Source organism: Trachypithecus francoisi, unplaced genomic scaffold (genome assembly GCF_009764315.1).
Source record: "Trachypithecus francoisi isolate TF-2019V2 unplaced genomic scaffold, Tfra_2.0 Lachesis_group4, whole genome shotgun sequence".
Taxonomy (NCBI): domain Eukaryota; kingdom Metazoa; phylum Chordata; class Mammalia; order Primates; family Cercopithecidae; genus Trachypithecus; species Trachypithecus francoisi.
The window spans coordinates 106,736,903-106,760,491 of NW_022681469.1; the positions used below are offsets into that span (position 1 = coordinate 106,736,903).

The 23,589-nt window shown below is 40.8% G+C and overlaps 1 protein-coding gene across 1 annotated transcript in view; it reads right to left on the reverse strand.

Moving 5' to 3' along the window:
• The window catches only part of SDK1 (sidekick cell adhesion molecule 1), a 990,930-nt gene that overhangs the window by 446,090 nt on the left and 521,251 nt on the right, over positions 1-23,589 (reverse strand). The window contains 1 exon segment of the mRNA XM_033191941.1: positions 16,274-16,407. Within this exon segment, the coding sequence (XP_033047832.1) occupies positions 16,274-16,407 (134 nt within the window).

Sequence of the window (23,589 nt, forward strand, 5' to 3'; positions counted from 1 at the left end):
CTGAAATGTGACTGTATTTGGAGACAGGTCCCTTAAGGAAGTGACTCAGGTTAAATGAAATCATACGGTGTCTCTAACCCAATAGGACAGGGGTCCTTATAAGAAGCGGAAGAGACACCAGAGCTCTCTAAAGCCCGCCTCCCTTCTTGCAACCCCAGTGCCCGAGAGGCCATGTGAGGACCAGTGGAAAGGTGGCTCTCTGGAGCCAGGAAGGGAGGCCCCAAGGAGACACCAATCTGGCTGGCAAAGCTGGTTTCATCTTGGACTTCCAGTTTTCAGAACTGTGAGAAGATGAATGTCTGTTGTTTAAGTCACCCAGTCTCCTAAGGAAGAGACTTGAGTTTTCCTGCGGAGGGCTCTATTCTTTGTTTTGGGAAAACACTTACTGTGGAATTTTAAGGTATTGCATATTGAAAGCAACGCGAGGGGCAGATGTTTTTGGATGAGAGGTTGCCTCTTTGTTCTTAAGTTGGGTGTTTGTGTTAGAAAACTTGCCACTTGGAGAGAAATGTTTCTGAATCTTAGCCTGTTACTTCTATATGTTCCCTGACTTAGAACATCCGAAAACATGTTGAAAGTGCTTGTTTGTCTTTTGCTTCCACCAACCAAAGCTCTGAGAGTAGAAACCAGTCTGCCACGATCATGATATCCTCAATGCCTATGATGCTTAGTGAACACTCAGTAAATACATCTTGAGTCAATGAATTAATGAATGGGTATCTTGAATGGCAACCCACGCTGACTAATGCAGTACTTTTTACTCACTCGTACGCTGGAGTTATGTATATGTGTATAAGTTATATATGTGACTTATACATAAGTTATAAGGATATCAATTTTCACAACTGCATATTGAATGGCTTGGAGATGCAAAACTAATATTTATAGCTCATTTGTAAAGCAACTCATTTTTAACACTACAGTTTGACATGTTGAGCTTGCAAAACACGAACATGAGTGTTATTCCACGTGGCTCAGTCAGTTTGCCCACAAAGGGCCCTGCTCATGAGACTAATGAGGCCTCTGGCTCGAAGGCTGTAATTTGACTGATTTGTTCTATTTATAACACAGTCCATCTCTGAGAAATCTCCCATATTTTCTCTATATAAGCCTACACCAATACTCACATAAATAAGAACTATTGTGAAGTCTTTCCAAGGAAGCATTTCTTCAGCCTACAATCTTGTGTGTCTTGACCTTAGTTTGTCTTTATCAACTCTGTCTTTAAAACAGGCAAAGGTTTGAAAATGTAAGTGGCAGAAACTCAGGATGTGCGGGAAAGTTACTATTCCCTGACTTAGAACATCCCAAACCATATTGAAATTGCTTGTTGGTCTTTTGCTTCCACCAACCAAAGCTCTGAGAGTAGAAACCAGTCTGCCTCAATCATGATATCCTCAATGCCCATGATTCTTAGTAAACATTCAGTAAATACATCTTGAGTCAATGAATCAATGAATGCATTTCTGAATGGACGATGGACAGAAAGATGAATCTTCTTCCAGAAGCAGGGACTTACGCTAAGAGTTCAGGATAAGTAAGAGCTGAAAACATAGAAGGGGAGTGAGAGGACTTTTTAGGGAACTTAGGAGAAAAAATAGCTTTGGGATAGAAAGCATATAGAGGCAGGTTACTTTAATTTCCAAGTGAAAATGTCCAGCAACATAGTAAATACAATCTCAGGGCACAGTGTCCCTGATAATAGGTTAAACAGGGCAAGGTTTAGCCTCTGTATCCAGAAGCAGCATAATTTGATGAGAAAGACTGAGACAAAGAGGGACGCCTGCAACCAGCAGGTCAAATGCAGACATAAAACAGAAGAAACGTGAGTCAATAATCGAGGAAATGCATGTGGACACAGCTTCCATCTTCGGGCACCTTACTAAGTCAGACAAAGAAGTTCAAACATCAGAAGATATCAGGGTTTTAGACTCAGGGTGACCTTCAAGTCACTTGTCCTACTTTCTACTTGCCAAAGATTGAATGCCCAGGCTGGCATTCAGGCCTGGAGATAACGTTTGATCAGTTGTGATATGTGAAGTCACAAGAGCGAATGCAATCTCCAAGGAGAAAAAGGAAAGGCAGAAAGACAAAGGAAAACATTGCACCAAAGAACTGAAGGATGGAGAATCCTCACGTCTTGGGAAGAGGAGAGCCAAAAGGAGCAATAAACACCAAAAGAAAAGGAGCTACAGGAAGAACAAGCTGGTGAGCAGCATCCTCAGATGCCAGGGATGGAGAGGGGACCAGGAAAGGGAGGGTAAAAAGGTCTCACTTTACAGGCTTTCATGAACTCACTGGACAAGCATTTACTGAGCCCTTATTGCTCGTCCAGCGCTCTTCCCGTGGCTTGTGGAAATAAGCAAAAATCCCTATCCTCGTGGAACTGACGTTCTGGTGGGAGATGAAAAATAACATCGGTAAGGGCTCTCTTGGAATGGGGCTACATTAAATGCAGAGTCTTCCTGGGGAACACTGATACATTTAACAAGGGAGCAAATGAAAGGACGGTGGTTATGGCGGTTCCCAGTCATAGACCGTGCTGTTCTACTCCAAGCCCCCTTCCTAATCATCTCACTGCTGGTGCATCTCTCCATAAGTGAAAGAGTTTCAGAGTTCTGCTAACAAAGCTGTTCCAGCATCGGAAGCAGAATTAATTGTTCCCTTGCCTGTGCTTTGGGAGCTTCTTCTACATAACTCCCTTTCATTTGGCATTTAACACACTGTGTTCTTGTCATTTGTTGGTGCGCCAGCCTCTCCTGGCAAAAGTGAGCTCAGGGAAGGCAGGAACCACGTGTCGTATTCACCAAGTTTCCTCAGCATCAAGCGTAATGCCTGGTAAGTATCAGATGCTCAGCATTTTCTGAGTGGAATAGCAGAACTGTTGTAGTCTGAGTGTTTAAAGGGCAGGGAGTAGGGGGGAATCATACGTTTAGGGACAGAAGTGAGACAGAGACTCCAAAAGCCAAAGAAAATCATACTTCAACCCTTCCCTTGGTTCTTCTATACAGACACTGACAATGGTGTAGGCTGATGCCTGTATGCCAGCTGTTTCACTCTATGATAATCAGTTTACCGTTTTATGCATCCCGAAGTATCCTTCCAGGTTGAGATGATATTCGAAACATGCAGTGAGTAACATGGCAGGGTCGCTAGCCAATCAGGATGGAGGCCAGTGGGGGCAACATGGCTTAATATCCGTCCTTCAACTGCAAACGGAAGAGGTGGGTAGGATCCAGGTAATCTAATGCCAGGCTAGGGTTCAATTAAGTAGAACTGCTTCCTAGATTTTCATCAAGAACATGCTGTCATGGTTTTTACAAACACTGTAACTAAAATGAGCATAGAAGCAAAAGGCTCAGAACACTGCGTGTTCACTTCATACATTTTCAAATACGATGGTACCATTTTTGCGTGTGCCATTTTCTCAGTTCAAGGGAAGTGAAGTCTTCTTGAGCAGGCTACAAAGTATGAAACTCCTTAAGCTTTCAGAAATGAACCAACCACCAGAGAGAGGGTAACCTACACACACGGTTTCTATTCTCACGTCATTCTGACTAATGAGTATGCTGCCCAATGTTTTAAGGATTAGAAAGGAAGAAGTTTGAATTCTGGAGTACATTGGTGCTGAAAACTTTTCCAAATGGAAGCAAGCCTTTGTGAAATTCAACCCTGTCGAATTAATAGAACCACAGAGCGACATCGTGTTGGGGAAAGAGTGTGCAACAATCATTCAGGGAAAATGAAGGGCATTTAACACCAGACATGGCCTTCAATGTCAGATGGCCTTTAATGACACACCTCAACAAAACACATCATCAGTGAAACAGCAAACAACCACACGGGGCCAGCCGAATGTTCGCCGTTACTGACTTATGTCAGCTCTGACTCCTACTCTTTAAGTTCAGGTTGGGAACCAAAATGGAAAAGCCTTCATTCTTTCAAGAGCTTCTCTAGAGTTCTGCACTTCCAGTTTTGACGTTTGTATCTTGCGCCCCAGAAAAATCACAAAACCATTATTGCCTTCACACTTCTCAGATAGTCATGCAGGCCTAATACTAAGGTGAACTAGGGAATTCCCAGCTCACATTTTTATGATGCTCTAAAACTACATAAAATAATACCTTTGGTATCCACCTCACAAAGCTACACTTCCTAGTTATTCCTGGGCAAAATAACAGTTAACACTGACAAGCAGAGGCCACAGGCTTTCTTATACTTTCCTAGGTCACAGGCTTTCTTACACTTTCCTAAGACCTTGTCAGCCAAACATACAGGTATACTAGATTTGAAGGAACTAATTTTGTGCTAAAGAGGTATTCTTCAAGTCATAAAAGGCAGAGGGGTGCAGGCAGAATAATTACCTAAAATAACAAAAGAATCAGAGAGACTATTGCTAAGAACTCACTAATTAGAACACACAGAAAGAATCTACATCTCCAGATAAATTTCTGGTTCCTATTATTTCTGATATAAATTCAATTTCTTTACATCTCAGATACAAAGTGTTCTTGGAAAAGCAGGGAATATAGCACTCTGGATTTGGTAATGGTCTTTAGCATTGTGAAGCGGCCTTTCACTTTAACAGATACTTTACCTGATTTTCTATGGGCTTGATTTAATATTCTCAAACACATTGTAAAGATCTACAATTTTAATTACCTGCTGTAATTGCCTTCTATAAGAGCCAAAAGAACATCATTTACAATGAACAGTCATAAAACATTATGACTAAGTGGCAAAGGTGGAGCTGAACTGTTATCAGAAGGTGACCAATCGTTAGGCCGCATTCACTACAGCAGCAGCCAGATTAAGACATTACAACATGATTTTAACAATCAGAAACAGTTCTGCAATATAAATAATCTCAACAAGTAAAATGGTGAAAGTCTCACTCGGGAAAAGACAAACCTGGGTTCAAAACTAACCCATGTAATCAACGGCATAAGATTAGGGAAAGTAATTTGTTGCTTTGATTTGTTGCCTCATCTGCAAAATAGGGATAATACTGACCTTGTGGCCTCTTGTTTACCAAAAACGGTGATTAAATGGTGGTTATTATGATTATTATATTATTTTAAGAGATGGGGTCTTGCTCTGTTGCCCAGGCTGGAGTACAGTGGCGTGATCTCAGCTCACTGCAGCCTTGACCTCCCTAGCTCAAGTGATCTTCCTACCTCAGCCTTCTGAGCAGCTGAGACCACAGGTATGCACCACCACACCTGGCAGTTTTTTTTTTTTTTTTTTTGGTAAAGACAGAGTCTCCCTGTGTTGCCCAGGCTGGTCTTGAACTCCTGGGCTCAAACGATGCTCCTGCCTCAGTCTCCCAAAGCACTGGGCATGAGTCAACATACCTGGCTGATTAATTTTTTTAAATGAGATATAATATTTACATACAGGGCATAGAGAAGACATTCAATGAACAGCTGTTGTTCCTACTACTACAATAAGCCTTCATTATGCTCTGGACCACATCACATCTTTTTGTCCTTAAAGCTGGAACCTGAAGTTAAACCATAGGATACCAGGCCTACCCTCAGCAGAAATACCATGTTATGATTGAAGAGGTTGGTTCCACTCTAGATGTTCCCTTTGAATCAGAAAATAATATATTCTCATTTTTCTGAAAGAGGAGCTATGAAAAGACAATTTAGCCCAGCAACTCACACAATCTGGATTTTGAAAACCTTAAGAATTCTGAAGGAAGGGAAATTAAACAGGTGTTTCTTAATTAGCAGCTTCAGAATACCGAGCTCATTCGTAAAAGGAAACATCATACTGGGAAGGTATGGGTAGAACCACTTAGACTAGAAAGTAACTAAAAGCTGAACCCCAGGAAATTCACCAGAATCATCTCTGTATTCAACTACTGAGTAAACACAGTTTTTCTGAGAAAACTATATTTACAACTAGCAACTTGTTCTGTGTGGTCTCATCTCAGCCAATAACCATTACTTTGCTTAGGATTTCTCCAGACAAGCTGTGTAAAGGATGTATGTCAGAGATTGTAAAATGATTGCAGGAAAGATTCATTTTTCCATCCCCCTTGTTTGTGCCCTCCAAAAATTCCTTATCTTTCGTATCAATTACAGTGACAAGGAGAGTAGACAAAGTACTTCAATGACTGTAACATCGAGAGTGACCAGAGCTGGAAAGAAAATGCGTAAGTTATAATCTTGGGTCACCCTCAATATATCACATACTCTGAAATGTTATGTTTACCTAATATGATTCTACAATGAAATTATCTTCAATTCCTTATAAACTGAATTCAGGCATTGGCTGCTAAGTCTAAGAAATTAGGTTCCAAAATCGAAGGTAAAAATCATTAGGCCAGGTGCAGTGGCTCACTCTTGTAATCCCAGCACTTTGGGAGGCCGAGACAGGAGGACTGCTTGAGCCCCAGAGTTCAAGACCAGTGTGGGCAGCACAGGCAGATCCTGTCTCCACAAAAATTTTTTAAAATTAGCCAAGTGGGCTGGGCGCGGTGGCTCAAGCCTGTAATCCCAGCACTTTGGGAGGCCAAGACGGGCGAATCACGAGGTCAGGAGATCGAGACCATCCTGGCTAACATGGTGAAACCCCGTCTCTACTAAAAAATACAAAAAACTAGCCAGGTGTGGTGGCGGGCGCCTGTAGTCCCATCTATTTGGGAGGCTGAGGCAGGAGAATGGCGTAAACCCAGGAGGCGGAGCTTGCAGTGAGCAGAGATCCGGCCACTGCACTCCAGCCTGGGCAACAGAGCAAGACTCTGTCTCAAAAAATAAATAAATAAATAAATAAATAAATAAATAAAAAATTAGCCAAGTGTGGTGGTGCACACCTGTAGTCCCAGCTACTCGGGAGGCTGGGGTGGGAGGATCACTTGAGCCCAGGAGGTTGAGACTGTAGTGAGCCATGATTGTGCCACTGCACTCCAGCCTGGGCAACAGAGCAAGACCTTGTCTCCAAAAACAAAACAAAACAAAACAAAACAAAATTAGGGTTAAAGTTCTAGCCCCCAAACTGCCAAAATTAAAGAATTCTATGCTTAAATATCTGAATATAATAATTTAAATTCAAACATTTAACAAGGGGACAGAAGGGAAGGTAGATTGGAGGAATTATTAACACTGAGCTATGTGGAGGAGTTTGTAAAAAATCTGATTAGGCAAATCACTACCGAGTAATTTGTGTCTTTCAATAATCACAGCATAACTGGGAGAAGTAAATGAATACCCATGGTCTCTCTACTGCATCCAACTGGTCAGTTTTGCTTGGTTAGTTAATTCTCCAAGTGCTTGCCTTACGCCCTGGGTGAAGTTTACTCACTGTGCAAAATCTGCCGCAACAGTTCGAGGTCAATATCTGGGAATTAGGGAGTGTAATCATGCACATCAGTCTTATAAATCCACTGGGACAGATCGTGTCTTACTTTATATCCTATGTGCTGTCTAATGCATTCCTGATAACAAAACAACCACTTTGTTATTAGAAATTGGGACTTACTGTTCTGATGCTCCATTAGTCAGCACCGACTCCAGCGCATCTCCCACTGTGCCCTTAAGCCAAACCAGCGTCCACCCAAATGTGCCTCACTGGGGTTGCAAAAGGATGCCGGCCTTGAAGCTGCCGAGCTGAGCCACAGCACACGGCTGTTCTCTGGACTGAATGTTTATCGGGAGTGGTTTTGATATTGGAACAGAAGACCGCCTTTTTTAAACCAAAAACAAGCTTCTCTGAGGTCTCCATGCACAGAGCTCTTTGCAGCTAGCCTCCCTGCTGGAAGGCCACCTCCCCCCAAGTTTTGCCTACTCCTTGGGCTTCTCTCTTGGACACATTTTGACCCCAAGGGCACACCCAGCCTCCACGGTATATGCTGTTCTGCATTTATAGGACAAACGAGTGTTTTGGGAGGGGGACAAATAAACTTGGGCTTGAATCCTCAAACTTCCCATTGACTATTCTTGTGATCTGGGTCAGTAACCTAACCTCTCAGAGCCTCAGTGTCCTCAGCTTTGAAACAGAGTTATTAACCTGCAGTGCTGTTGTGGAATCTAAGAAGGAAAATATACATGACAATATCTGTCAGGTCTCAAGACATGTTAGGGCCTTCTCCTCTCTATGTACGTCCTTAGAGGGTTATCAACAGTACTGTCATTTATAAATTATTATCAAATCTGCATATAGCTTCAAACAGTTGTTGTTCCTAGATGACCAAAAAGAATTTTGTAAAACTGTGTATCTTTCCCACATTTTAGGTTGACATCTAAAATTTTTCATCATACGTTTGAAGGACTGAAAAGAATGTAATTTCTGGTGTATTTTAATGTTTTGCTACTTCAGTATATTTTAATAAAACTACTGCAGTGCATCTATATGTATTCAAAGGAATCTAAATATTTGATAAACAAGTCTAAAGATTTGATACACAGCATCACCCACTTAGAAAACACACGAACAAGCTCTAATTTTTAATAGTAAGAAATTTTGCACCACTCCTTTTCTTTCTTCTTGAATTTGTAATCCCATCTTATACTCCCACAGAATTGTATCCTTTATTCATTACATTCATTGATTCAAAAGAATTTTATTAATTACCATATCATAGCCTCTGAAAAAAATATGTATATAAATTTCAATCTCGGTGAGGTTCAGCAGCTCATACCTATAATCCCAGTGGTTTGTAGGGCCAAAGGGGAAGGATTATTTGAGGCCAGAAATTTGAGAGCAGGCTGGGTAACATAGCCAGACTCTGTCTCTACAAAAATAGAAATTTAAAAAATTAGCCAGGCATGGTGGTTCAGGCCTATAGTTCCAGCTACTCAAGAGGTTGAGGCAGGAGGACTGCTTGAGCCCAGGAGTTTGAGGCTGCAGTGAGCCATGATCTCATCACTGTACTCCAGTCCGTGTGACAGAGTAAGACCCTGTGTCTAAAAAAACAAAAAAAAAAATTCTTTAAAAAAGTGTTTTTGGCTGGGCACGGTGGCTCATGCCTGTAATTCCAGCACTTTGGGAGGCTGAGGCGGGCAGATCACAAGGTCAGGAGATCGACACCATCCTGGCTAACACGGTGAAACACCGTCTCTACTAAAAAAAATACAAAAAATTAACTGGGCATGGTGGCGGGCATCTGTAGTCCCAGCTACTAGAGAGGCTGAGGCAGGAGAATGGCATGAATCTGGGAGGTGGCGCTTGCAGTGAGCCGAGATCGTGCCACTGCACTCCAGCCTGGGCAAAAGAGCGAGACTCCATCTCAAAAAAAAAAAAAAAAATTAAGTTTTTAACCATATGACTCGGGGGCAAACAAAACAAACCTTCTCTTGGAATGAGTTCTTACAATTATTATTGATATTCAATTAATTGTTTAAAGTATTACAAATTTTGATGAATAGGTTTCATATTTTATAAAACCAGAAATGCATCTGTCAATGACATGAGGAATACAGTTTAATTCTAATCTTTTCTTTTTCATAGATAAAATTTTGTTCATATAACGCAATAGATGAAAATGAAAGAAATTTTGTTACAGAATATCTCTCAATTCTTTAAATTCCTTCTAAGTTATATGCCAAAAGTCATATAGTAATTTATTTATTTATTATTATTTTTTGAGACAGAGTCTTGCTCTGTCACCTGGGCTGGAGAGCAGTGGCGTGATCTCGGCTCACTGCAGTCTTCACCTCCCATGTTCAAGTGATTTTCCTGTCTCAGCCTCCTGAGTAGCTGGGATTACAGGAGTCCGCCAGTGTGCCCAGCTAATTTTTGTATTTTTAGTAGAGACGGAGTTTCCATATTGGTTAGGCTGGTCTCAAACTCCTGACCTCAGGTGAGCCGCCCGCCTTGGCCTCCCAAAGTGCTGGGATTACAGGTGTGAGCCAATGCACCCTGTCATCATATAGTAATTTATTAGTTAGGACAGATGTGTTTTGTTCTAATAACAAACAAATGCTGAAATCTCAGCACTTACCATACAAAGGTTTGTTTCCTACTCATAATGAATCCAATTCTGCTTGGGTGACCCTCCCGGGCTATTCTTCCCCTGTACTGATTCAAATATCCAGACAGCTTCTATCTTGTGGCTCAATATGTGGCCTGTCCATGGTTGTCTCCAAAGGGGAGGGGGAGCATGAAGGTAACGCGTTGGCTCTTAAACACCTGGCCTGAAAACGACCCTTTATTCCACTGACATGTCCCTGCACCTGCAAAGGGGCTGCAAATCTCTTCCTGTCCTGAGAACAAGTGGACTGTGTTACAGTTAGCAATGATCAAGTTATTTGTAATGAAGCATCAGCTGACAACACATGTAGGTCCCACCTCATTTTGTAGACAGCAAAAGATTGAAAACACCTGATTTATAAAACGATTTATTTCCCAATTATCAGAGTCTTTCACTTTCTCAATTCTGCCCCTGATATTTAGAGTTCTCCCTTTGTTTGGCACCTGGGCATTTACACCCTCAGATAATTGCCTGTGTTAAAGATTCAGGATGAGTAAGACAGGAGCCTTCCATCTTGTTCGGAAACAAAGTAGCAGTTGTGAAAAGCAAAATTTGACCTCAGGCATCCTCAGTTCCAGTTTTAGAGTGTGAATATCAAAGGACTGAAAATAGGTTCTTTGGAAATTTTACATGCCTGCCTACGCCTTGGGAATCTATATGTATCCTGAGTGATACTCACACCAGTGATTGCTGCTTTGGGAAACTGGGCATGCTGGGCTACCCCAAATTTGTTCAAACCTTGAGGTCAAATGATCATAGCTTAACCTGATTTCCTAAGATTTAACAACAGTGAAATCAGGTTGAAATAAATCACACGGGGGAAAAGGGGACACCTTGGGATGAGAAGAGATGGGGATACGGTTAAGGAGGCAAGAGTGGGCAATAGAAACAATCCAGTTTTGCCTTGTGGGGTGGGGACAGCATGACGGTCTTTGTTGTGATAACTGGGGTCTTGCTGGGAGCCACCAGCTACATTCCTCTTCTGAAACTCATTCCCCAATCCATCCATTTGGGGCTCAGAAACGAAATATTAGACCTGCTATTTTAACTTACGTTTTCTCACTGAAAGCACAAGAAAGAAACTAAGTGTCAGTGCTATTTATTATGCAGGTTGAGTCTGTTAGTCAGGGGGCCTCACCTGATACTCTGTAGGCAAGCTATCCCAAGGAGGGGTCTGAAAATTCTCACTGTCAGAGAAGTGGACAGGATGCCCTCATAGGCACGGGCTGCAGTTTCACCTTTGCCTGGAGAGGTGGATTGATGTACTTGTGTATTTAGTTTTATCTACACTACCTCTCATAAAGTGGACAACTGAAGTCAAAGGCATTTCTGGGAAGAAATCACAGATCTGAGTCACTTATAAGGCCAGCACAATCAGATGGCAACACACGGCAGCAGGAACACTTGTGTTGTTAGTAGAAGCCACGTCGCCAAGAGAAACCATTCTCTGTAACCAGATGTCATAAGAATTTTTCCAAAAAACTAGATTGTGTCAAGAAAATCAAGTAAAATATGCATTTCCATTCACAAAGTGCATATTGTGCCATGAGACGTCAAGTAAAGACGGAAGGGAACCTTCATAACTAGCGGATTCCCTTCCTCTCCTGTCTGATGGTTAATGCTTAGAATTGATAAGTAACTAGGTGTCCACGCACAAGGGGTAAATGCTCAAGGCTTGTTTCCCGATGGTGTGTTTACGGAAAAGCATTAGGGACCAAGGCCTAGACTAAGTTCTGTCCAACACCAGCTCAGGAGGCCAGGGCAGAGCATGCCTCATGCTTCACTCCGTACAGCAGGTTCAATGCATGGCTAAATGATTAAACTCATGACTTTAATATAAAATAGACTTCTTATTCATGTTTCTGAAAAATTCTGGCAGTAAAGTGCCATACAATCTATAAAACTATGCTTGGTTCTAAATTGCTCATTTGTGATGTGGGGCTAGGCCCCAGATTGGTTTTTAGTAATATTTCAAACAGTTCCTATGGTTTTAGGAACCCAAGCCACGTCAGAGGCCATCTGGAAAGCGTCTGCCTGTTCTCCTCTCTCCCTTTAACGTTAAAGGTACAAGGAAAATAGGAGAGAGTTTTACCTGGGCACACAAAAGCCATGTTTTACAGGGCAGTCCTCTCAAATGACTATTCATAGACATGATTTTCAGGAATCCACTTTCAACTACTAAACCTATAGGAGCTCGCAGTTAAATTAGCATTATAGAGGACAAAAGAATGTTAAGTGGTCTTCAGAATTAAAAGCAAGGGTTTGTCAGCCTGAAGGAGGATCAGCTGAAATGATATCCTATCTACAAATGTTGTTTGAAGAGGAGACATTAAAATGAAAGAGGTGAAAAAAACAGGAAGGAGAGAGGCAGTCATTTCTTTTTAATCCCAGCTTCATCCGTAGTAGAGAATCTCATTACGGTGGACATTTTGAATATTGGATCAGAACTGATGGTATGTCTAAGGTATGTATAATGGCATATAAACAATGACTGATTAACCATTGTGTAGAATTCGTCTCATCGCCTAACTCTACGCTTTTTTTTTTTTTTTAAAGGAAGAAACTCTTATTCACATAGTAATTCGGTTCAGAGGTTCTGTTCCACAAAGGTTAACTCAATGTAAAATCTTCTAAGCAAAAGCCAAAAATAGGTTGACAGGTTCATGAAGCTTGCCCGGGTCTGACCTCAGAACAGACACATCTACTCTCAGGCAGGCTCAAGCCCTTCTTTTTCTGCTGTGCACCTGAGCAGTGGGAGCCAGCCATGAAAAATTCATGCAGGACGCTTCAACAGTCCCACCTATGTCCTTAACATCTGCTGGCTTCACATCACATTAAAACTTCAAAGTGGATCCACCCCTGGGATGGCAGCAAGCTCTCACCGGGGCAGTGGGGTGGAGAGTTCAGAGAAGTCCTCTCCTTCCCTACAAGAATAGCAGTGCAGAACATGCTGGAATTTATCTTCTTAACCATGCAAAAGGGGAGAAATGTTAAGAGATAATCATGCCGTCTACTAAATATGCACAAAACAGCAGGCGGTACCATTGTGGGACTGCATCTCGCTTCTAACAGTCATGCTTTTAAAAAAATATGTAATATTTAAATCTAAAACCTCTTTATCTTTTGCTTCCCATAAGCTTCAGGTGTAGCCACAGTATCTAGCAATTGAAAAGGGGTGACGTTTTTGAACTCTCAAGTACAAGGTTGTTGATGAAAATGTATTACTTTCTCCTGTTAGCTGGGTGACAGCGCATCACTTATTTAGATGTTTTGAGACACGGCTAGACCTGGTTGCCGCTGCACTCTGACACGGGGTGCTGTTCTCAAGGAAGAAACGGATTATTACCACAACAGCAAACAAGAGGTGGGGCTGTGTGACACTCCGATTTTAAACTAATCACAGCACAATCCACCAGGAATTTAATTGCCAGCACCCGATCATCCCCATGGTGTTCACTACATAATGGTTCCCTGCTTTATTCTCCCGACAGCAAGGAAAAAATGTGTCTTCGTTAAATGATAATTGGCTGTAATATCTTTTGATTTTTCAGAAATGCTGGCTGGAAAGTTTTCACAAATTTTCCTCAATCTTGTGTGGTGTTTCCACAAAAGCCTACATCAGAAGAAAAAGATATCTAAGTCTGCAGAACACTCTATCTTACTCCCAGTATCAATAGGTCTCGAGAAGATCTAATTTCATAACAAATCTTGTGAGGAGACGCACCCTCCAGTACTCCACAAACTCACCAGGAGCAAGGTGGCCAGGTCCTCAACTGCAGTGTTCATTGCTTACAGGCACTCACTGCATTCCAGAAAGAAGTACAATTTAAACAATTCTGGGGGATTCTGCAGATTAATCAAGACTTCTGACTTTTAGAGGTTTTCAAAATAAAGCTTTTAGCAAAAAAAAAAAAAAAAAAAAAAAAAAAGCATAATTGGTTGCAGTTTAACATTTAGCTAAATCCCATACGTCAACAGGAAGGTTCTCCTAAGAATTAAAATAAGGCAGTTTCCTCAACCTCCTTACTTCTCCCATTTTACCTGGCCCTCATAAAAAGCAAATCATTCACAAAGGCACAAAATGTAGGTTTTCTCCTAAGATTTAAAATAAGTCTGTATCATTAACTGCCTTGTATCTCACTTTTTACACATTTTTACCTGGTGCCAATGAAAAGTTAAAAATGTACATACAAAGGAATAAAATGCAAGCCAGTTAATTATAATATTTATGAGCAGCTTTCAACATAATTTTTGGTCAGGGTAGAAACTGAAATTACTGAAAAAAAAATTTACATATTCCAATTATCTAACACCATGGTATTATGTTAGTACAGCAGTGTGCAAATTCACTCTACTTGCTTTCTTTTCAGCTGGCCCTTACAGAGTAGGCAGGTAGGCAAGGACTGGGTAAGGACTGTTTTATAACTTTGTGATGTTAACCAGAGTTTCTGTGGAATAAGTTTTTTCCCTCTTCTACCAGAGGAAGGCCAACTTCCTTGTTTCTGATGCAGAATTTCACCCCCTTTGACTCATTATTATCCTGGTAGTTATATTACAATTGAGTACAGAATCACATTTGCGAAACAAGATAAATGGCTCTACTTGTAAAGTTTGGAATCATTAAAATAATAACAATTTATCTGAAAATACAATTGCCATTCTTTATCATCACCCTTGGGGAAAAATCTCAATAAATCATCCTCATTTCTACTGTAATTCCTGATGCAGACAGTCCTTTACATCGCAGTACAGCATGCACTGGATTTTGTGAACCCCACACCTAATCCATGTGCATAATTCTCCAATGGCATCACAAAGACCCCATTCATCCTAAATCTGTACTGAGTTTACATTCTGGAAAGCAAGATTCAGTTCCTCAAATTAAGGAGCTCAAGGCAGGATGACAGCACATCATGGCCACTTGGGACCAATTAGGCAGGCATCTGAGACCCCACTCAGTTAACTCCCACAGATGCCTGCACCCAGAGTTTGCTACAAAGATACGCCCAGGAAATTCTACTGGGCCTAAGGCGATTGTACCCTTCAAGCGCCATGTGAGGCAAATACTCACTCCATCCCACATACTTTTTTTTTTTTTTGAGACGGAGTTTCATTCTTTTTGCCCAGGCTGGAGTGTAATGGCGCGATTTCAGCTCACTGCAACCTCCGCCTCCTGGTTTCAGGCAATTCTTGTGCCTCAGCCTCCTGAGTAGCTGGGATTACCGATGCACACCACCATGCCTGGCTAATTTTGCATTTTTAGGAGAGACAGGGTTTCACCATGTTGGCCAGGCTGGTCTCGAACTCCTGACCTCAAGTAATCTGCCTGCCTTGGCCTCCCAAATTGCTGGGATCACAGGTGTGAGCTACTGCGCCTAGCCCCATATACTTTTCAAACCACCTGCAGGGGGAACCATTCCTTGAAGATGATTTTTAAAAAGATAAAATCCACTACTATACAAACAAATCAATATAATTCACTCATACGATATGATCATAATATTCTGAAATTTACCATCCGCCATGACTAGTTTCAACCCTATTTTCTCAACCACATGACAACTTCATTTCATACCATGAAGCTTCATGCTGCAAACATTTGATGACAAGCCTTCTGATACGGATGTCTGAATCTAGTTTAGTTCGGAGTTCCTGCTTTGGGTGATTTTCCTTTCTTTAGCAATTAACTCTTGCTGGAAGAATTTAAAGGCCAAACATGTAAAACTAAGTTTCCTCAAACTAAAGTCACCTCAAATAAAATCTACAAATACCCATGATTTGTGTGCATTCTCTTCAAGAGGCTTTTAGTTAAATTAGGTGGAAAAAATGATCAACTGATTATGCTTACATACTGCTAATTTTGGTACAACTTAATATGTAGAATTTCTCAAGGATTTTCTTGTTAAAGAATATAATCTATACCTAATCTAGTCCTGATTTAGGTTCATGGATACAATTCATTTAAATTGAAAGTTTTTTTTTTTTTTTTCTGTTGTTAGGAATGATATGCATTGACTGTGTATAAAAAGCAAATACTTTTTCTTTTTTAATTCCCAAAACAAATAAGATCTGGCATTGAGAAGTATCAGTTAGATTCACATTTTTCTGCATATCATTTTGAAGAAAGAAAAAGCTCTAAAGCTCTCCAAACTACTGGCATTGGATCAACATTAAACCATAGCTACTACACTAGAGAGATACAATTCATTGCAAAATGTCCCGTCAGACAGTGGTTATTAATTAAAGCAAGATTTTATTGCTTTCAGAACTATGATTTGGGATTTCAAAACTCACTTGCTATGCTCAAATGAATGAATGGGCTGGTCTTGTTTTCTCCGTTCTTCTCATTCACGGCCTGCACGTAGTATGCCCCGGCGTCACTGGCTGTCGTGGCCAGGATCACCAGCTGATTCTCCAACGTGATGGCTCTGTTTCAGAAAAGAAGAGGACAGCGTCAAAGCTACTCCAGGGAACTTACTTGTAAGACACAATTAATTAGGTCAACGATAAAGGAATGCCTAGAGTTTAAAAGAAGAGCTGGAAGGACAAAAAGCAATACACAGGCTGACTTCAAGAATACGACAATGGCAGAGAGAGTCTCTTCTGGTCCAGCTAGCACCCTGCAGCCCCAGTGTCTGAGCCTACCGGGTGCTCCACATCTGCACCAGCACTTGACTGTGAAGAAGAAAAATGGTCTGGAACACAGACATCCAGAGTTCATTAAAACTCAGAGGTTCTCCCTCTGAGAATGTGTAACACCACCAGTCAGAAAGAATCCCTTCAGTTAGAAGGCTGGACCACCACAACCCTGACCCAGGGCAAGTGAATTAGCTGTGGCTTTCTCCACCTCAGGGGAGCCTCATCAGAGGCTTTGTGTATGGATACCTGTACTGGTGCGTAGAAGGAAAGTTGCCAATGGGCACAGTGCTGCCCCCCTTCAACTTAAATTCTCCCATCATTATTAACTCCAGACCTCGTCTTTTTCACCTGTACTATCTCCCCATGTCTTAGAAGTGCAAAGGACAAGTAAATAGTCTACCTGATCATGACCAAGACCTTCTCATTCATCCTGATTCTAGTGGGAAAGGCATCTCTGAGACTCGTTTAAAGCACCCGCCCTTTCTCTGAGCCACTGAGGCTCGCAGAAATTAAGTTGCTTGTCCTAGGTAACACAGCAACTTAACAGCAGAGAAGGGACTAGGTCTTTTCCCAAGCAGATTAATACTCATCCGATCATACCATAGAAAGACTCTCATTATACTACTTAATTTTTAAGAAAGAATAAAAACAATACAGACACAACTGCCATGTATCCAAAGAACTTTTATTTGAAATAGGTGTCTTATGGTATCCTCCCCTTATAATTCTGTATTATTTTTGCCAGTTAAAGAGGTGGATGAGGGAGGTAAAATTTGCTTTAAAAAAATATGGGCTGAGCACGGTGGCTCACGCCTATAATCCTAGCACTTTGGGAGGGTGAGGTGGGCAGATCACAAGGTCAAGAGATCGAGACCATCCTGGCCAACATGGTGAAACCTCATCTCTACTGAAAATACAAAAATTAGTTAGGTGTGGTGGCACATGCCTGTAGTCCCAGCTACTAGGGAGGCTGAGGCAGGAGAATCACTTGAACCTGGGAGGCAGAGGTTGCCGTGAGCCAAGATCACGCCACTGCATTCCAGTCTGTTGATAGAGCAAGACTCCATCTCAAAAAAAAAAAAAAATATATATATATATATATATATGAATGTGAGTAAACTATTCATTGGCCGGTGAATTTGGCTTAGAAGGTAAGATGCATTTTGAGCACCAAAATATCATTTAGTTTAAGCTCTTTTTTCAAAAAGAAGAGAAACATCTTGGGACTCCGGAGTGAGTTGTGTTACCCACAATTGTGTTACTCTACAGGGAATAGTTACAGCACTTTCAGATTCGGATCCTCTAAAATCTTTCTTCTGGTAACATTAAAATCATGCAAAAAGAGTAACCTCTCATGAGGAATTTTAGCATTATAATCATCCTTTTTCTTCCTGCTACCTTTTGCAGAGCTTTTTCAAAAACTCTTGATTTTTATACATTATATAAAATTATCTTAAGAAGTTATTGCTTATTCAGGGTTCCCATAGGATATATTACTGTTTGAGATCTCTAGGACTAACTTACTTCATGTCTCATTTATGAAAATTTCCCTATTAGGAAGTTTTCAATTTTTAGTCCCATAAAAATATTCAAAAGAGTTTTATTATAATTATTTATGACTCCTTTATAGATTCTTTTATAGAACCATAGAAATTGTTCCGTTTTATTTTAGTATATGTTATACTGGCAGCTAAAATTAAATATGAATATTTACTACACATGAAGTTACACATTTAGTAGCACAATTTAAAAACTGAATATATAATGTTTTCTTTAACATCTGATTTTTACCATAGTAATTTCAAATATGCCTATTGTTTCTCAGAATTATCCTTATAAAATGTCCATGAATTCTCGATATTATTTATGGCATTATTTCAAGAGTATTGAAAATTTAAAAAGTACATAAAAATATTAAAGTTTCCATCTATTATAACTTTTATCTTTAGGCTTATCTTTTTCTTTTAGTTTTTAATTTCTATACAGGTTTAAGTCAAAATTCACGGAAAAAAAAAAAAAACTGCTGCTGCCAAAAAGACACCATGAAAATGCTACATCTTTGGAGAACGTGAAGATGAATTTCCCAGAAACCAAGGGTTTATTCCTATCCAAATCTTTCTGAACAGAGCATTTCTACAAGAGACTGACTTTTTAAATGAAAATAAAACATCTAAAACCATTCATCTTAATTTTAAATTCTGATAACTGCTGCAAACCTTAAGAAGAAAACCATGTTTAAAGACAGTAAAGCAGGTATCGTGCACCCATCCTGTCTTCTTTCTCAGCGGCCCTGATTTTGTTGTGGCAACCATGCTTTCCCCCTGCAATCCAGCCACGCAACACGAGAGAGCCCGGCCCCACTCCCAGTATCAGGTGTGGGTCTTGATCATTTTGTCCCCACGTGTTCCTGGTGGTGATTTTATGGCTATGAGAGAAACGACCTTCGCATGAAGCTAATAATGGTGGTGGCAGAACAGAGAGAATGGAAAGCATTTGGGTCCTTCACGACCTCATAGAGCCAATGGACCAACCATCCAGCAGCCTGTCCTGTATGGGGACTTCCTGGTTCATGAGGTCAGATACTTCCTGTTTAACCTTGGTAAGTTAGTACAGATTCACAACAGCACATGCAATAACATCTTTTTTGGATTTTTTTAAGTGTGTGTTCTATGCACTGCAAATAAATCCTGCATATCTGTTTCTACATATGTGTGTACACATAAAATGTTATCAGTGGTTAGTCCGAGCGGTACAATTACAGGCTATTTTCTTTTGATTCTACCTTTTAAAATATTTTCCAATTTTTCCACAATAAATATCACTTTTGTGATCAGAAGGTAATGAAAAGAACACAGGGGCCTGCTAGGTAATTATGGTAGCAAAGTTGAACACTTTGCTCATAATATGAATTTCTTGGCTTTATTATAACATAACTCCAGATTACACATTTAAAACTTACACGGACTTCATAGAAAAATTATAATATTTGGCCTGAGAGATTTTCCTTTAACTTGATTGAAACAAATATATGTGTGGCTTTAAATAAAATTACTTCCTTAGCCTTCTTCCATCTTTGTACATTTAAAAATGAAACCTCATCATTGTAACTCCTAATTCCATGGGATGGTAGTAAAGAGAAGAGGGACAAAAATGACTGAGTGCGATATGGGTGAGATGAGCTGCCGCTTGGGAGAAGACACTGCTGCATCATGAAGAACAAGCTAACCGGTCCTGAGGTACTAATTATAAGCACAGGAAGGGTTTTCACAAGAGAGAAACCAATCTGTTGTTTTTCGTTGCTGAGACTGATGAGCAAAGTACCTGTGCCGTTCAGTAAAGGAAGACCATTTCCATGGGCACTTGCTAAGTGCTTCCGGCCGTTCTTCACTTGATTCTCTAACACTCTCCTGAGGTACTGGGCAAAATCATAGTTCTCTATTTCAGAAAAGATGAAATCCGAGGAAGAGAGGAGCTAGCTGGGGTCTCTGACCACAAGCATTGAGGTAGATGGCTAGAACCACTCCTTGGGCATGGGGAAGGGAGGGACACCTTGCTGGGCCTCGACTGGGAAGCTCCCTGACATGCTTGCATGGCGAGGGGGTGTGGCCTTCCCCACGCCACGGCAGATCAGCTGCCTTCAGGGAGGTGATACTGACATCAGAATCCTAGAATAGGTGCCTGAAGACCAGGAAGGAAGAGTAAGGGTATACATTCACCCTGATCACCACTGGAGCAGAATCAAATAGCTGTTTCACTATTTAATCAGCCACTGTTGGAAACCCTACTCCCTGCTCAGAGTGGAGGAGACACTAATCTGAACCAGGACACACTGTTCATGTCCCATGCAACTTAGATAGGATGTACTTAGAAGCTGTAAGAAGTAACAGGGGGCACTTCAACAACTTCCCCTTAAGAGTATCTGTAGGCCCAAGGGGAGGAGTTCCAGGAGGTGTCTAGAAATATTTTCATGATGTGAATATTTTCATGATGTGCTCCCAAAGCTTGCAATGTAACTCATGCTTTGGCTTCCGTGAAAATATAAATTGTCTTTGGTTATCAATAAGTATTTTGCTCTTTAACACTTACCATGAACCAGGGTGGTAATATCCAGGTCCATGTATACATTATGATGAAAATTCAGTAAAATGTTTAGTGAAATAACTTTGCCCATAAAACACAGAAGCATAATTTGAGTCTATAGTTTGACCACTACAAATGTTAAAGCAACATTTGACCAGTTTCAAACGACCTTCAAGTTCATTAACAGAAGGTCAGCGTGCAGGAAGATGCAGAATATTAGTCTGTAAAATCTTAAAAAAAAAAAAAAAAAACACTTGAAAATATTTTCTATTTTAATTAAGCAACTTTTAAAAGGGTTGATTCTAAGGCTTAGTGTTCTGAGTATGATCTGGATCTCATGCCTCACAGTTTAAGCAAGTTCAAGGCAGACAACTTTGAAACTGATGAACTTTCCTTAGCTGTGTAACGACAAGAACTACAATTGCTTTCAAGTCGTTTTGGCACTAATGAGTCCTGGAAGGCTGAATACATGTTAAGTTGCCAGAGTGACATGTTTATTCCATCAAGAGCCAACACTTGCTGTTGACCGTTTGCTCTGGGTGTAAGAAAAATATGTTAAAAGCAAGAGAAGAGAGAATTTAGGAAACCTGTTTCTCATAATTTCAAACCAATAGAAACCACTAGTTGAGTTGTGTTCATTAACAGAACGCATGAATCCCTAGCACAGACCAAGAAGTCCTGGGCAAATGGGATTGCAGCTCAGCACAGCTGCATTCAGGCAGGCAGGCTCACTCAGAGGAGAAAGTCATTAAATTTGAGAACTGTGGTTCTTCAGTAAAGGATAAGTTATACTTCTGCAGTAGGAGAAAGACCAAAAGATGACCAGAGAGGGAGGAAACTAGAGGCAGGAAAAGACCAGTCAAGCCTCTACCAGTTTAGTTACCATAATGGTGCCTGCCTTGAAAAACATTTCAAGTTAGTCTATGCGGGTATCCTTTTCTATGATAGTAATTGTTACTTTCATAATGGCAAGTCTACGGGAAAATTCCACTGAATTTATGTGAATTCACCTTCTATCCAACTCTTCTATATTGACTGTCTGTCAACGCTTAAATACAGACCCAAGTGGTGGTAAGTTGCGGGTGGAATTTCTAAAATGGTAACTCCTTTAAAATCCTTTGGATTTGAAATACATTCAGATACACCTTTATTTTCCCTGCACACAATGATCTTCCAGTATTTAATCACAGAGCCAAACAGTGTGTAGTCGATAAATGTGTGTTAAATTAATGAAGAAAAAGAAGGGAATCTCCAAGTATTTGTATTTGCATTTTTACTCTGACTACTCCTTTCTGAGCTTGCAGTGCCTACTGTGTGTGTTAACACTGTCCAGGGAAGACATACTGGCAAATATGGTTGTTGAACACAAGGGGATATCTTAGTGGTAAGAGCTGCAAAGGTGTAAAAAAATAAATGATGGCAGTATGAAGTGCCAAATGTGTGAAGCCAGTCTGTTCGTTTTACAGAGTTTTAGAGGAGAAGTAGATACGCCACACAGGCAGCAAAGTCACCACAAAGCACGCGGGTCCAACTACATCTGTTTCCCTAGTGATAGCTTCTGAAAGTGTAAAAATCTGATGGGATATCACATTAGCAAGACAGACCCAGTTCTCTAACCTACACGGTATTAATAACTCAGGAACAGAATGGCTGCTTCTGCAGGTGGCGTGGGAGGAAATGCCATCCCTGCTGACCATCTACCCATGCACCTTCCACCGGAGCTCTGGCCAGGGGCTTCTGCATGGCAGGGCGGCACATCCAACTCCCTCCTGAACTGCGGGGCTGGCCTGGGGCTTCCCTGACTGCTCCCAGCACCATGGCCAACAGCAGCAGCACAGAGGAACTTGGGTGTACGGTCAGAAAAGAGGCAGAGAGGGACACTTGCCTGGGTGCACACTGTCTGTCTCTGAATTAAAGTCCAAAGAAGATGTGAGCTCAGAGCTCTTGCATCTTCTCCCAACCAATCTCCCTGAGCTTCCTGGAATCAAGAAGTAGGGTCGAACCCGACTTAAACTCTAACGTGGTCTGCAGAGAAGAAAAAATAAGGTTATTTTTCTACCAGAACAAGATGATCACAGTTGACAGGAAGTAACATCGCCAATAACACCATGTGTTAATACAGAGAGGCCCTTATCAGGCAACTGTGACCTGGATGGAGCGATAGAAGTGGAACTGGATCTGGCCCCGATTTTATTCCCACAGGCTCATCACTTGGCTTTCTCATCTGTAAAATGGGAATAACAATTCCGACATCAAAAGGACACTGAGGAAATGCAAATCAGGTAATGAGGTGAATGAGGCTGGCTCAGAAGCTACGAATTCCGTGTTTGCTAAGTCTGAATCTGTTTCATCAGGTGTAGAATGTGACTGGCAAGTAAGAAAACAGTAAATGTCATCAACTGTCCTCTTCTAGGGGTTAAATATCAAACACTTCCTAGTTTTAGTTAACAGGCTTCTGTACAAACACAGCTAGGTCACCGAATTATCAGATTAGAGTCATAAAATGACCAGAAACCTCTACTACCTAAAATAAAGCCCATCTGCTCAAGAGCATACAGGTAATGATTTAACAAAGAAGCCTAGAAACAACTTGTCTTCAGATACTTCCACCCAGATGCCACAAATGTTAAAACTCACTTTACAAGACTTTAATGCTGGAAAATCCCTGGCCTTTTCTCCACATGTGTTTATGTGTCATAAATGGAATTATTTTCCTTTAGGAAAGATGCTGTTTAGCAGGAGGGACAGAAAAGAAATGAAGAGATTACAGGGTAACTGTTGATGTAACTGGTGAAGGATTTATTTCATCAGGGATTTTTGCCCAGAATAAATATATTTCTTATTTATAGCAGTGTTTCTTAAATTTTCTAGCTAATCTTCAAAAGCACTTT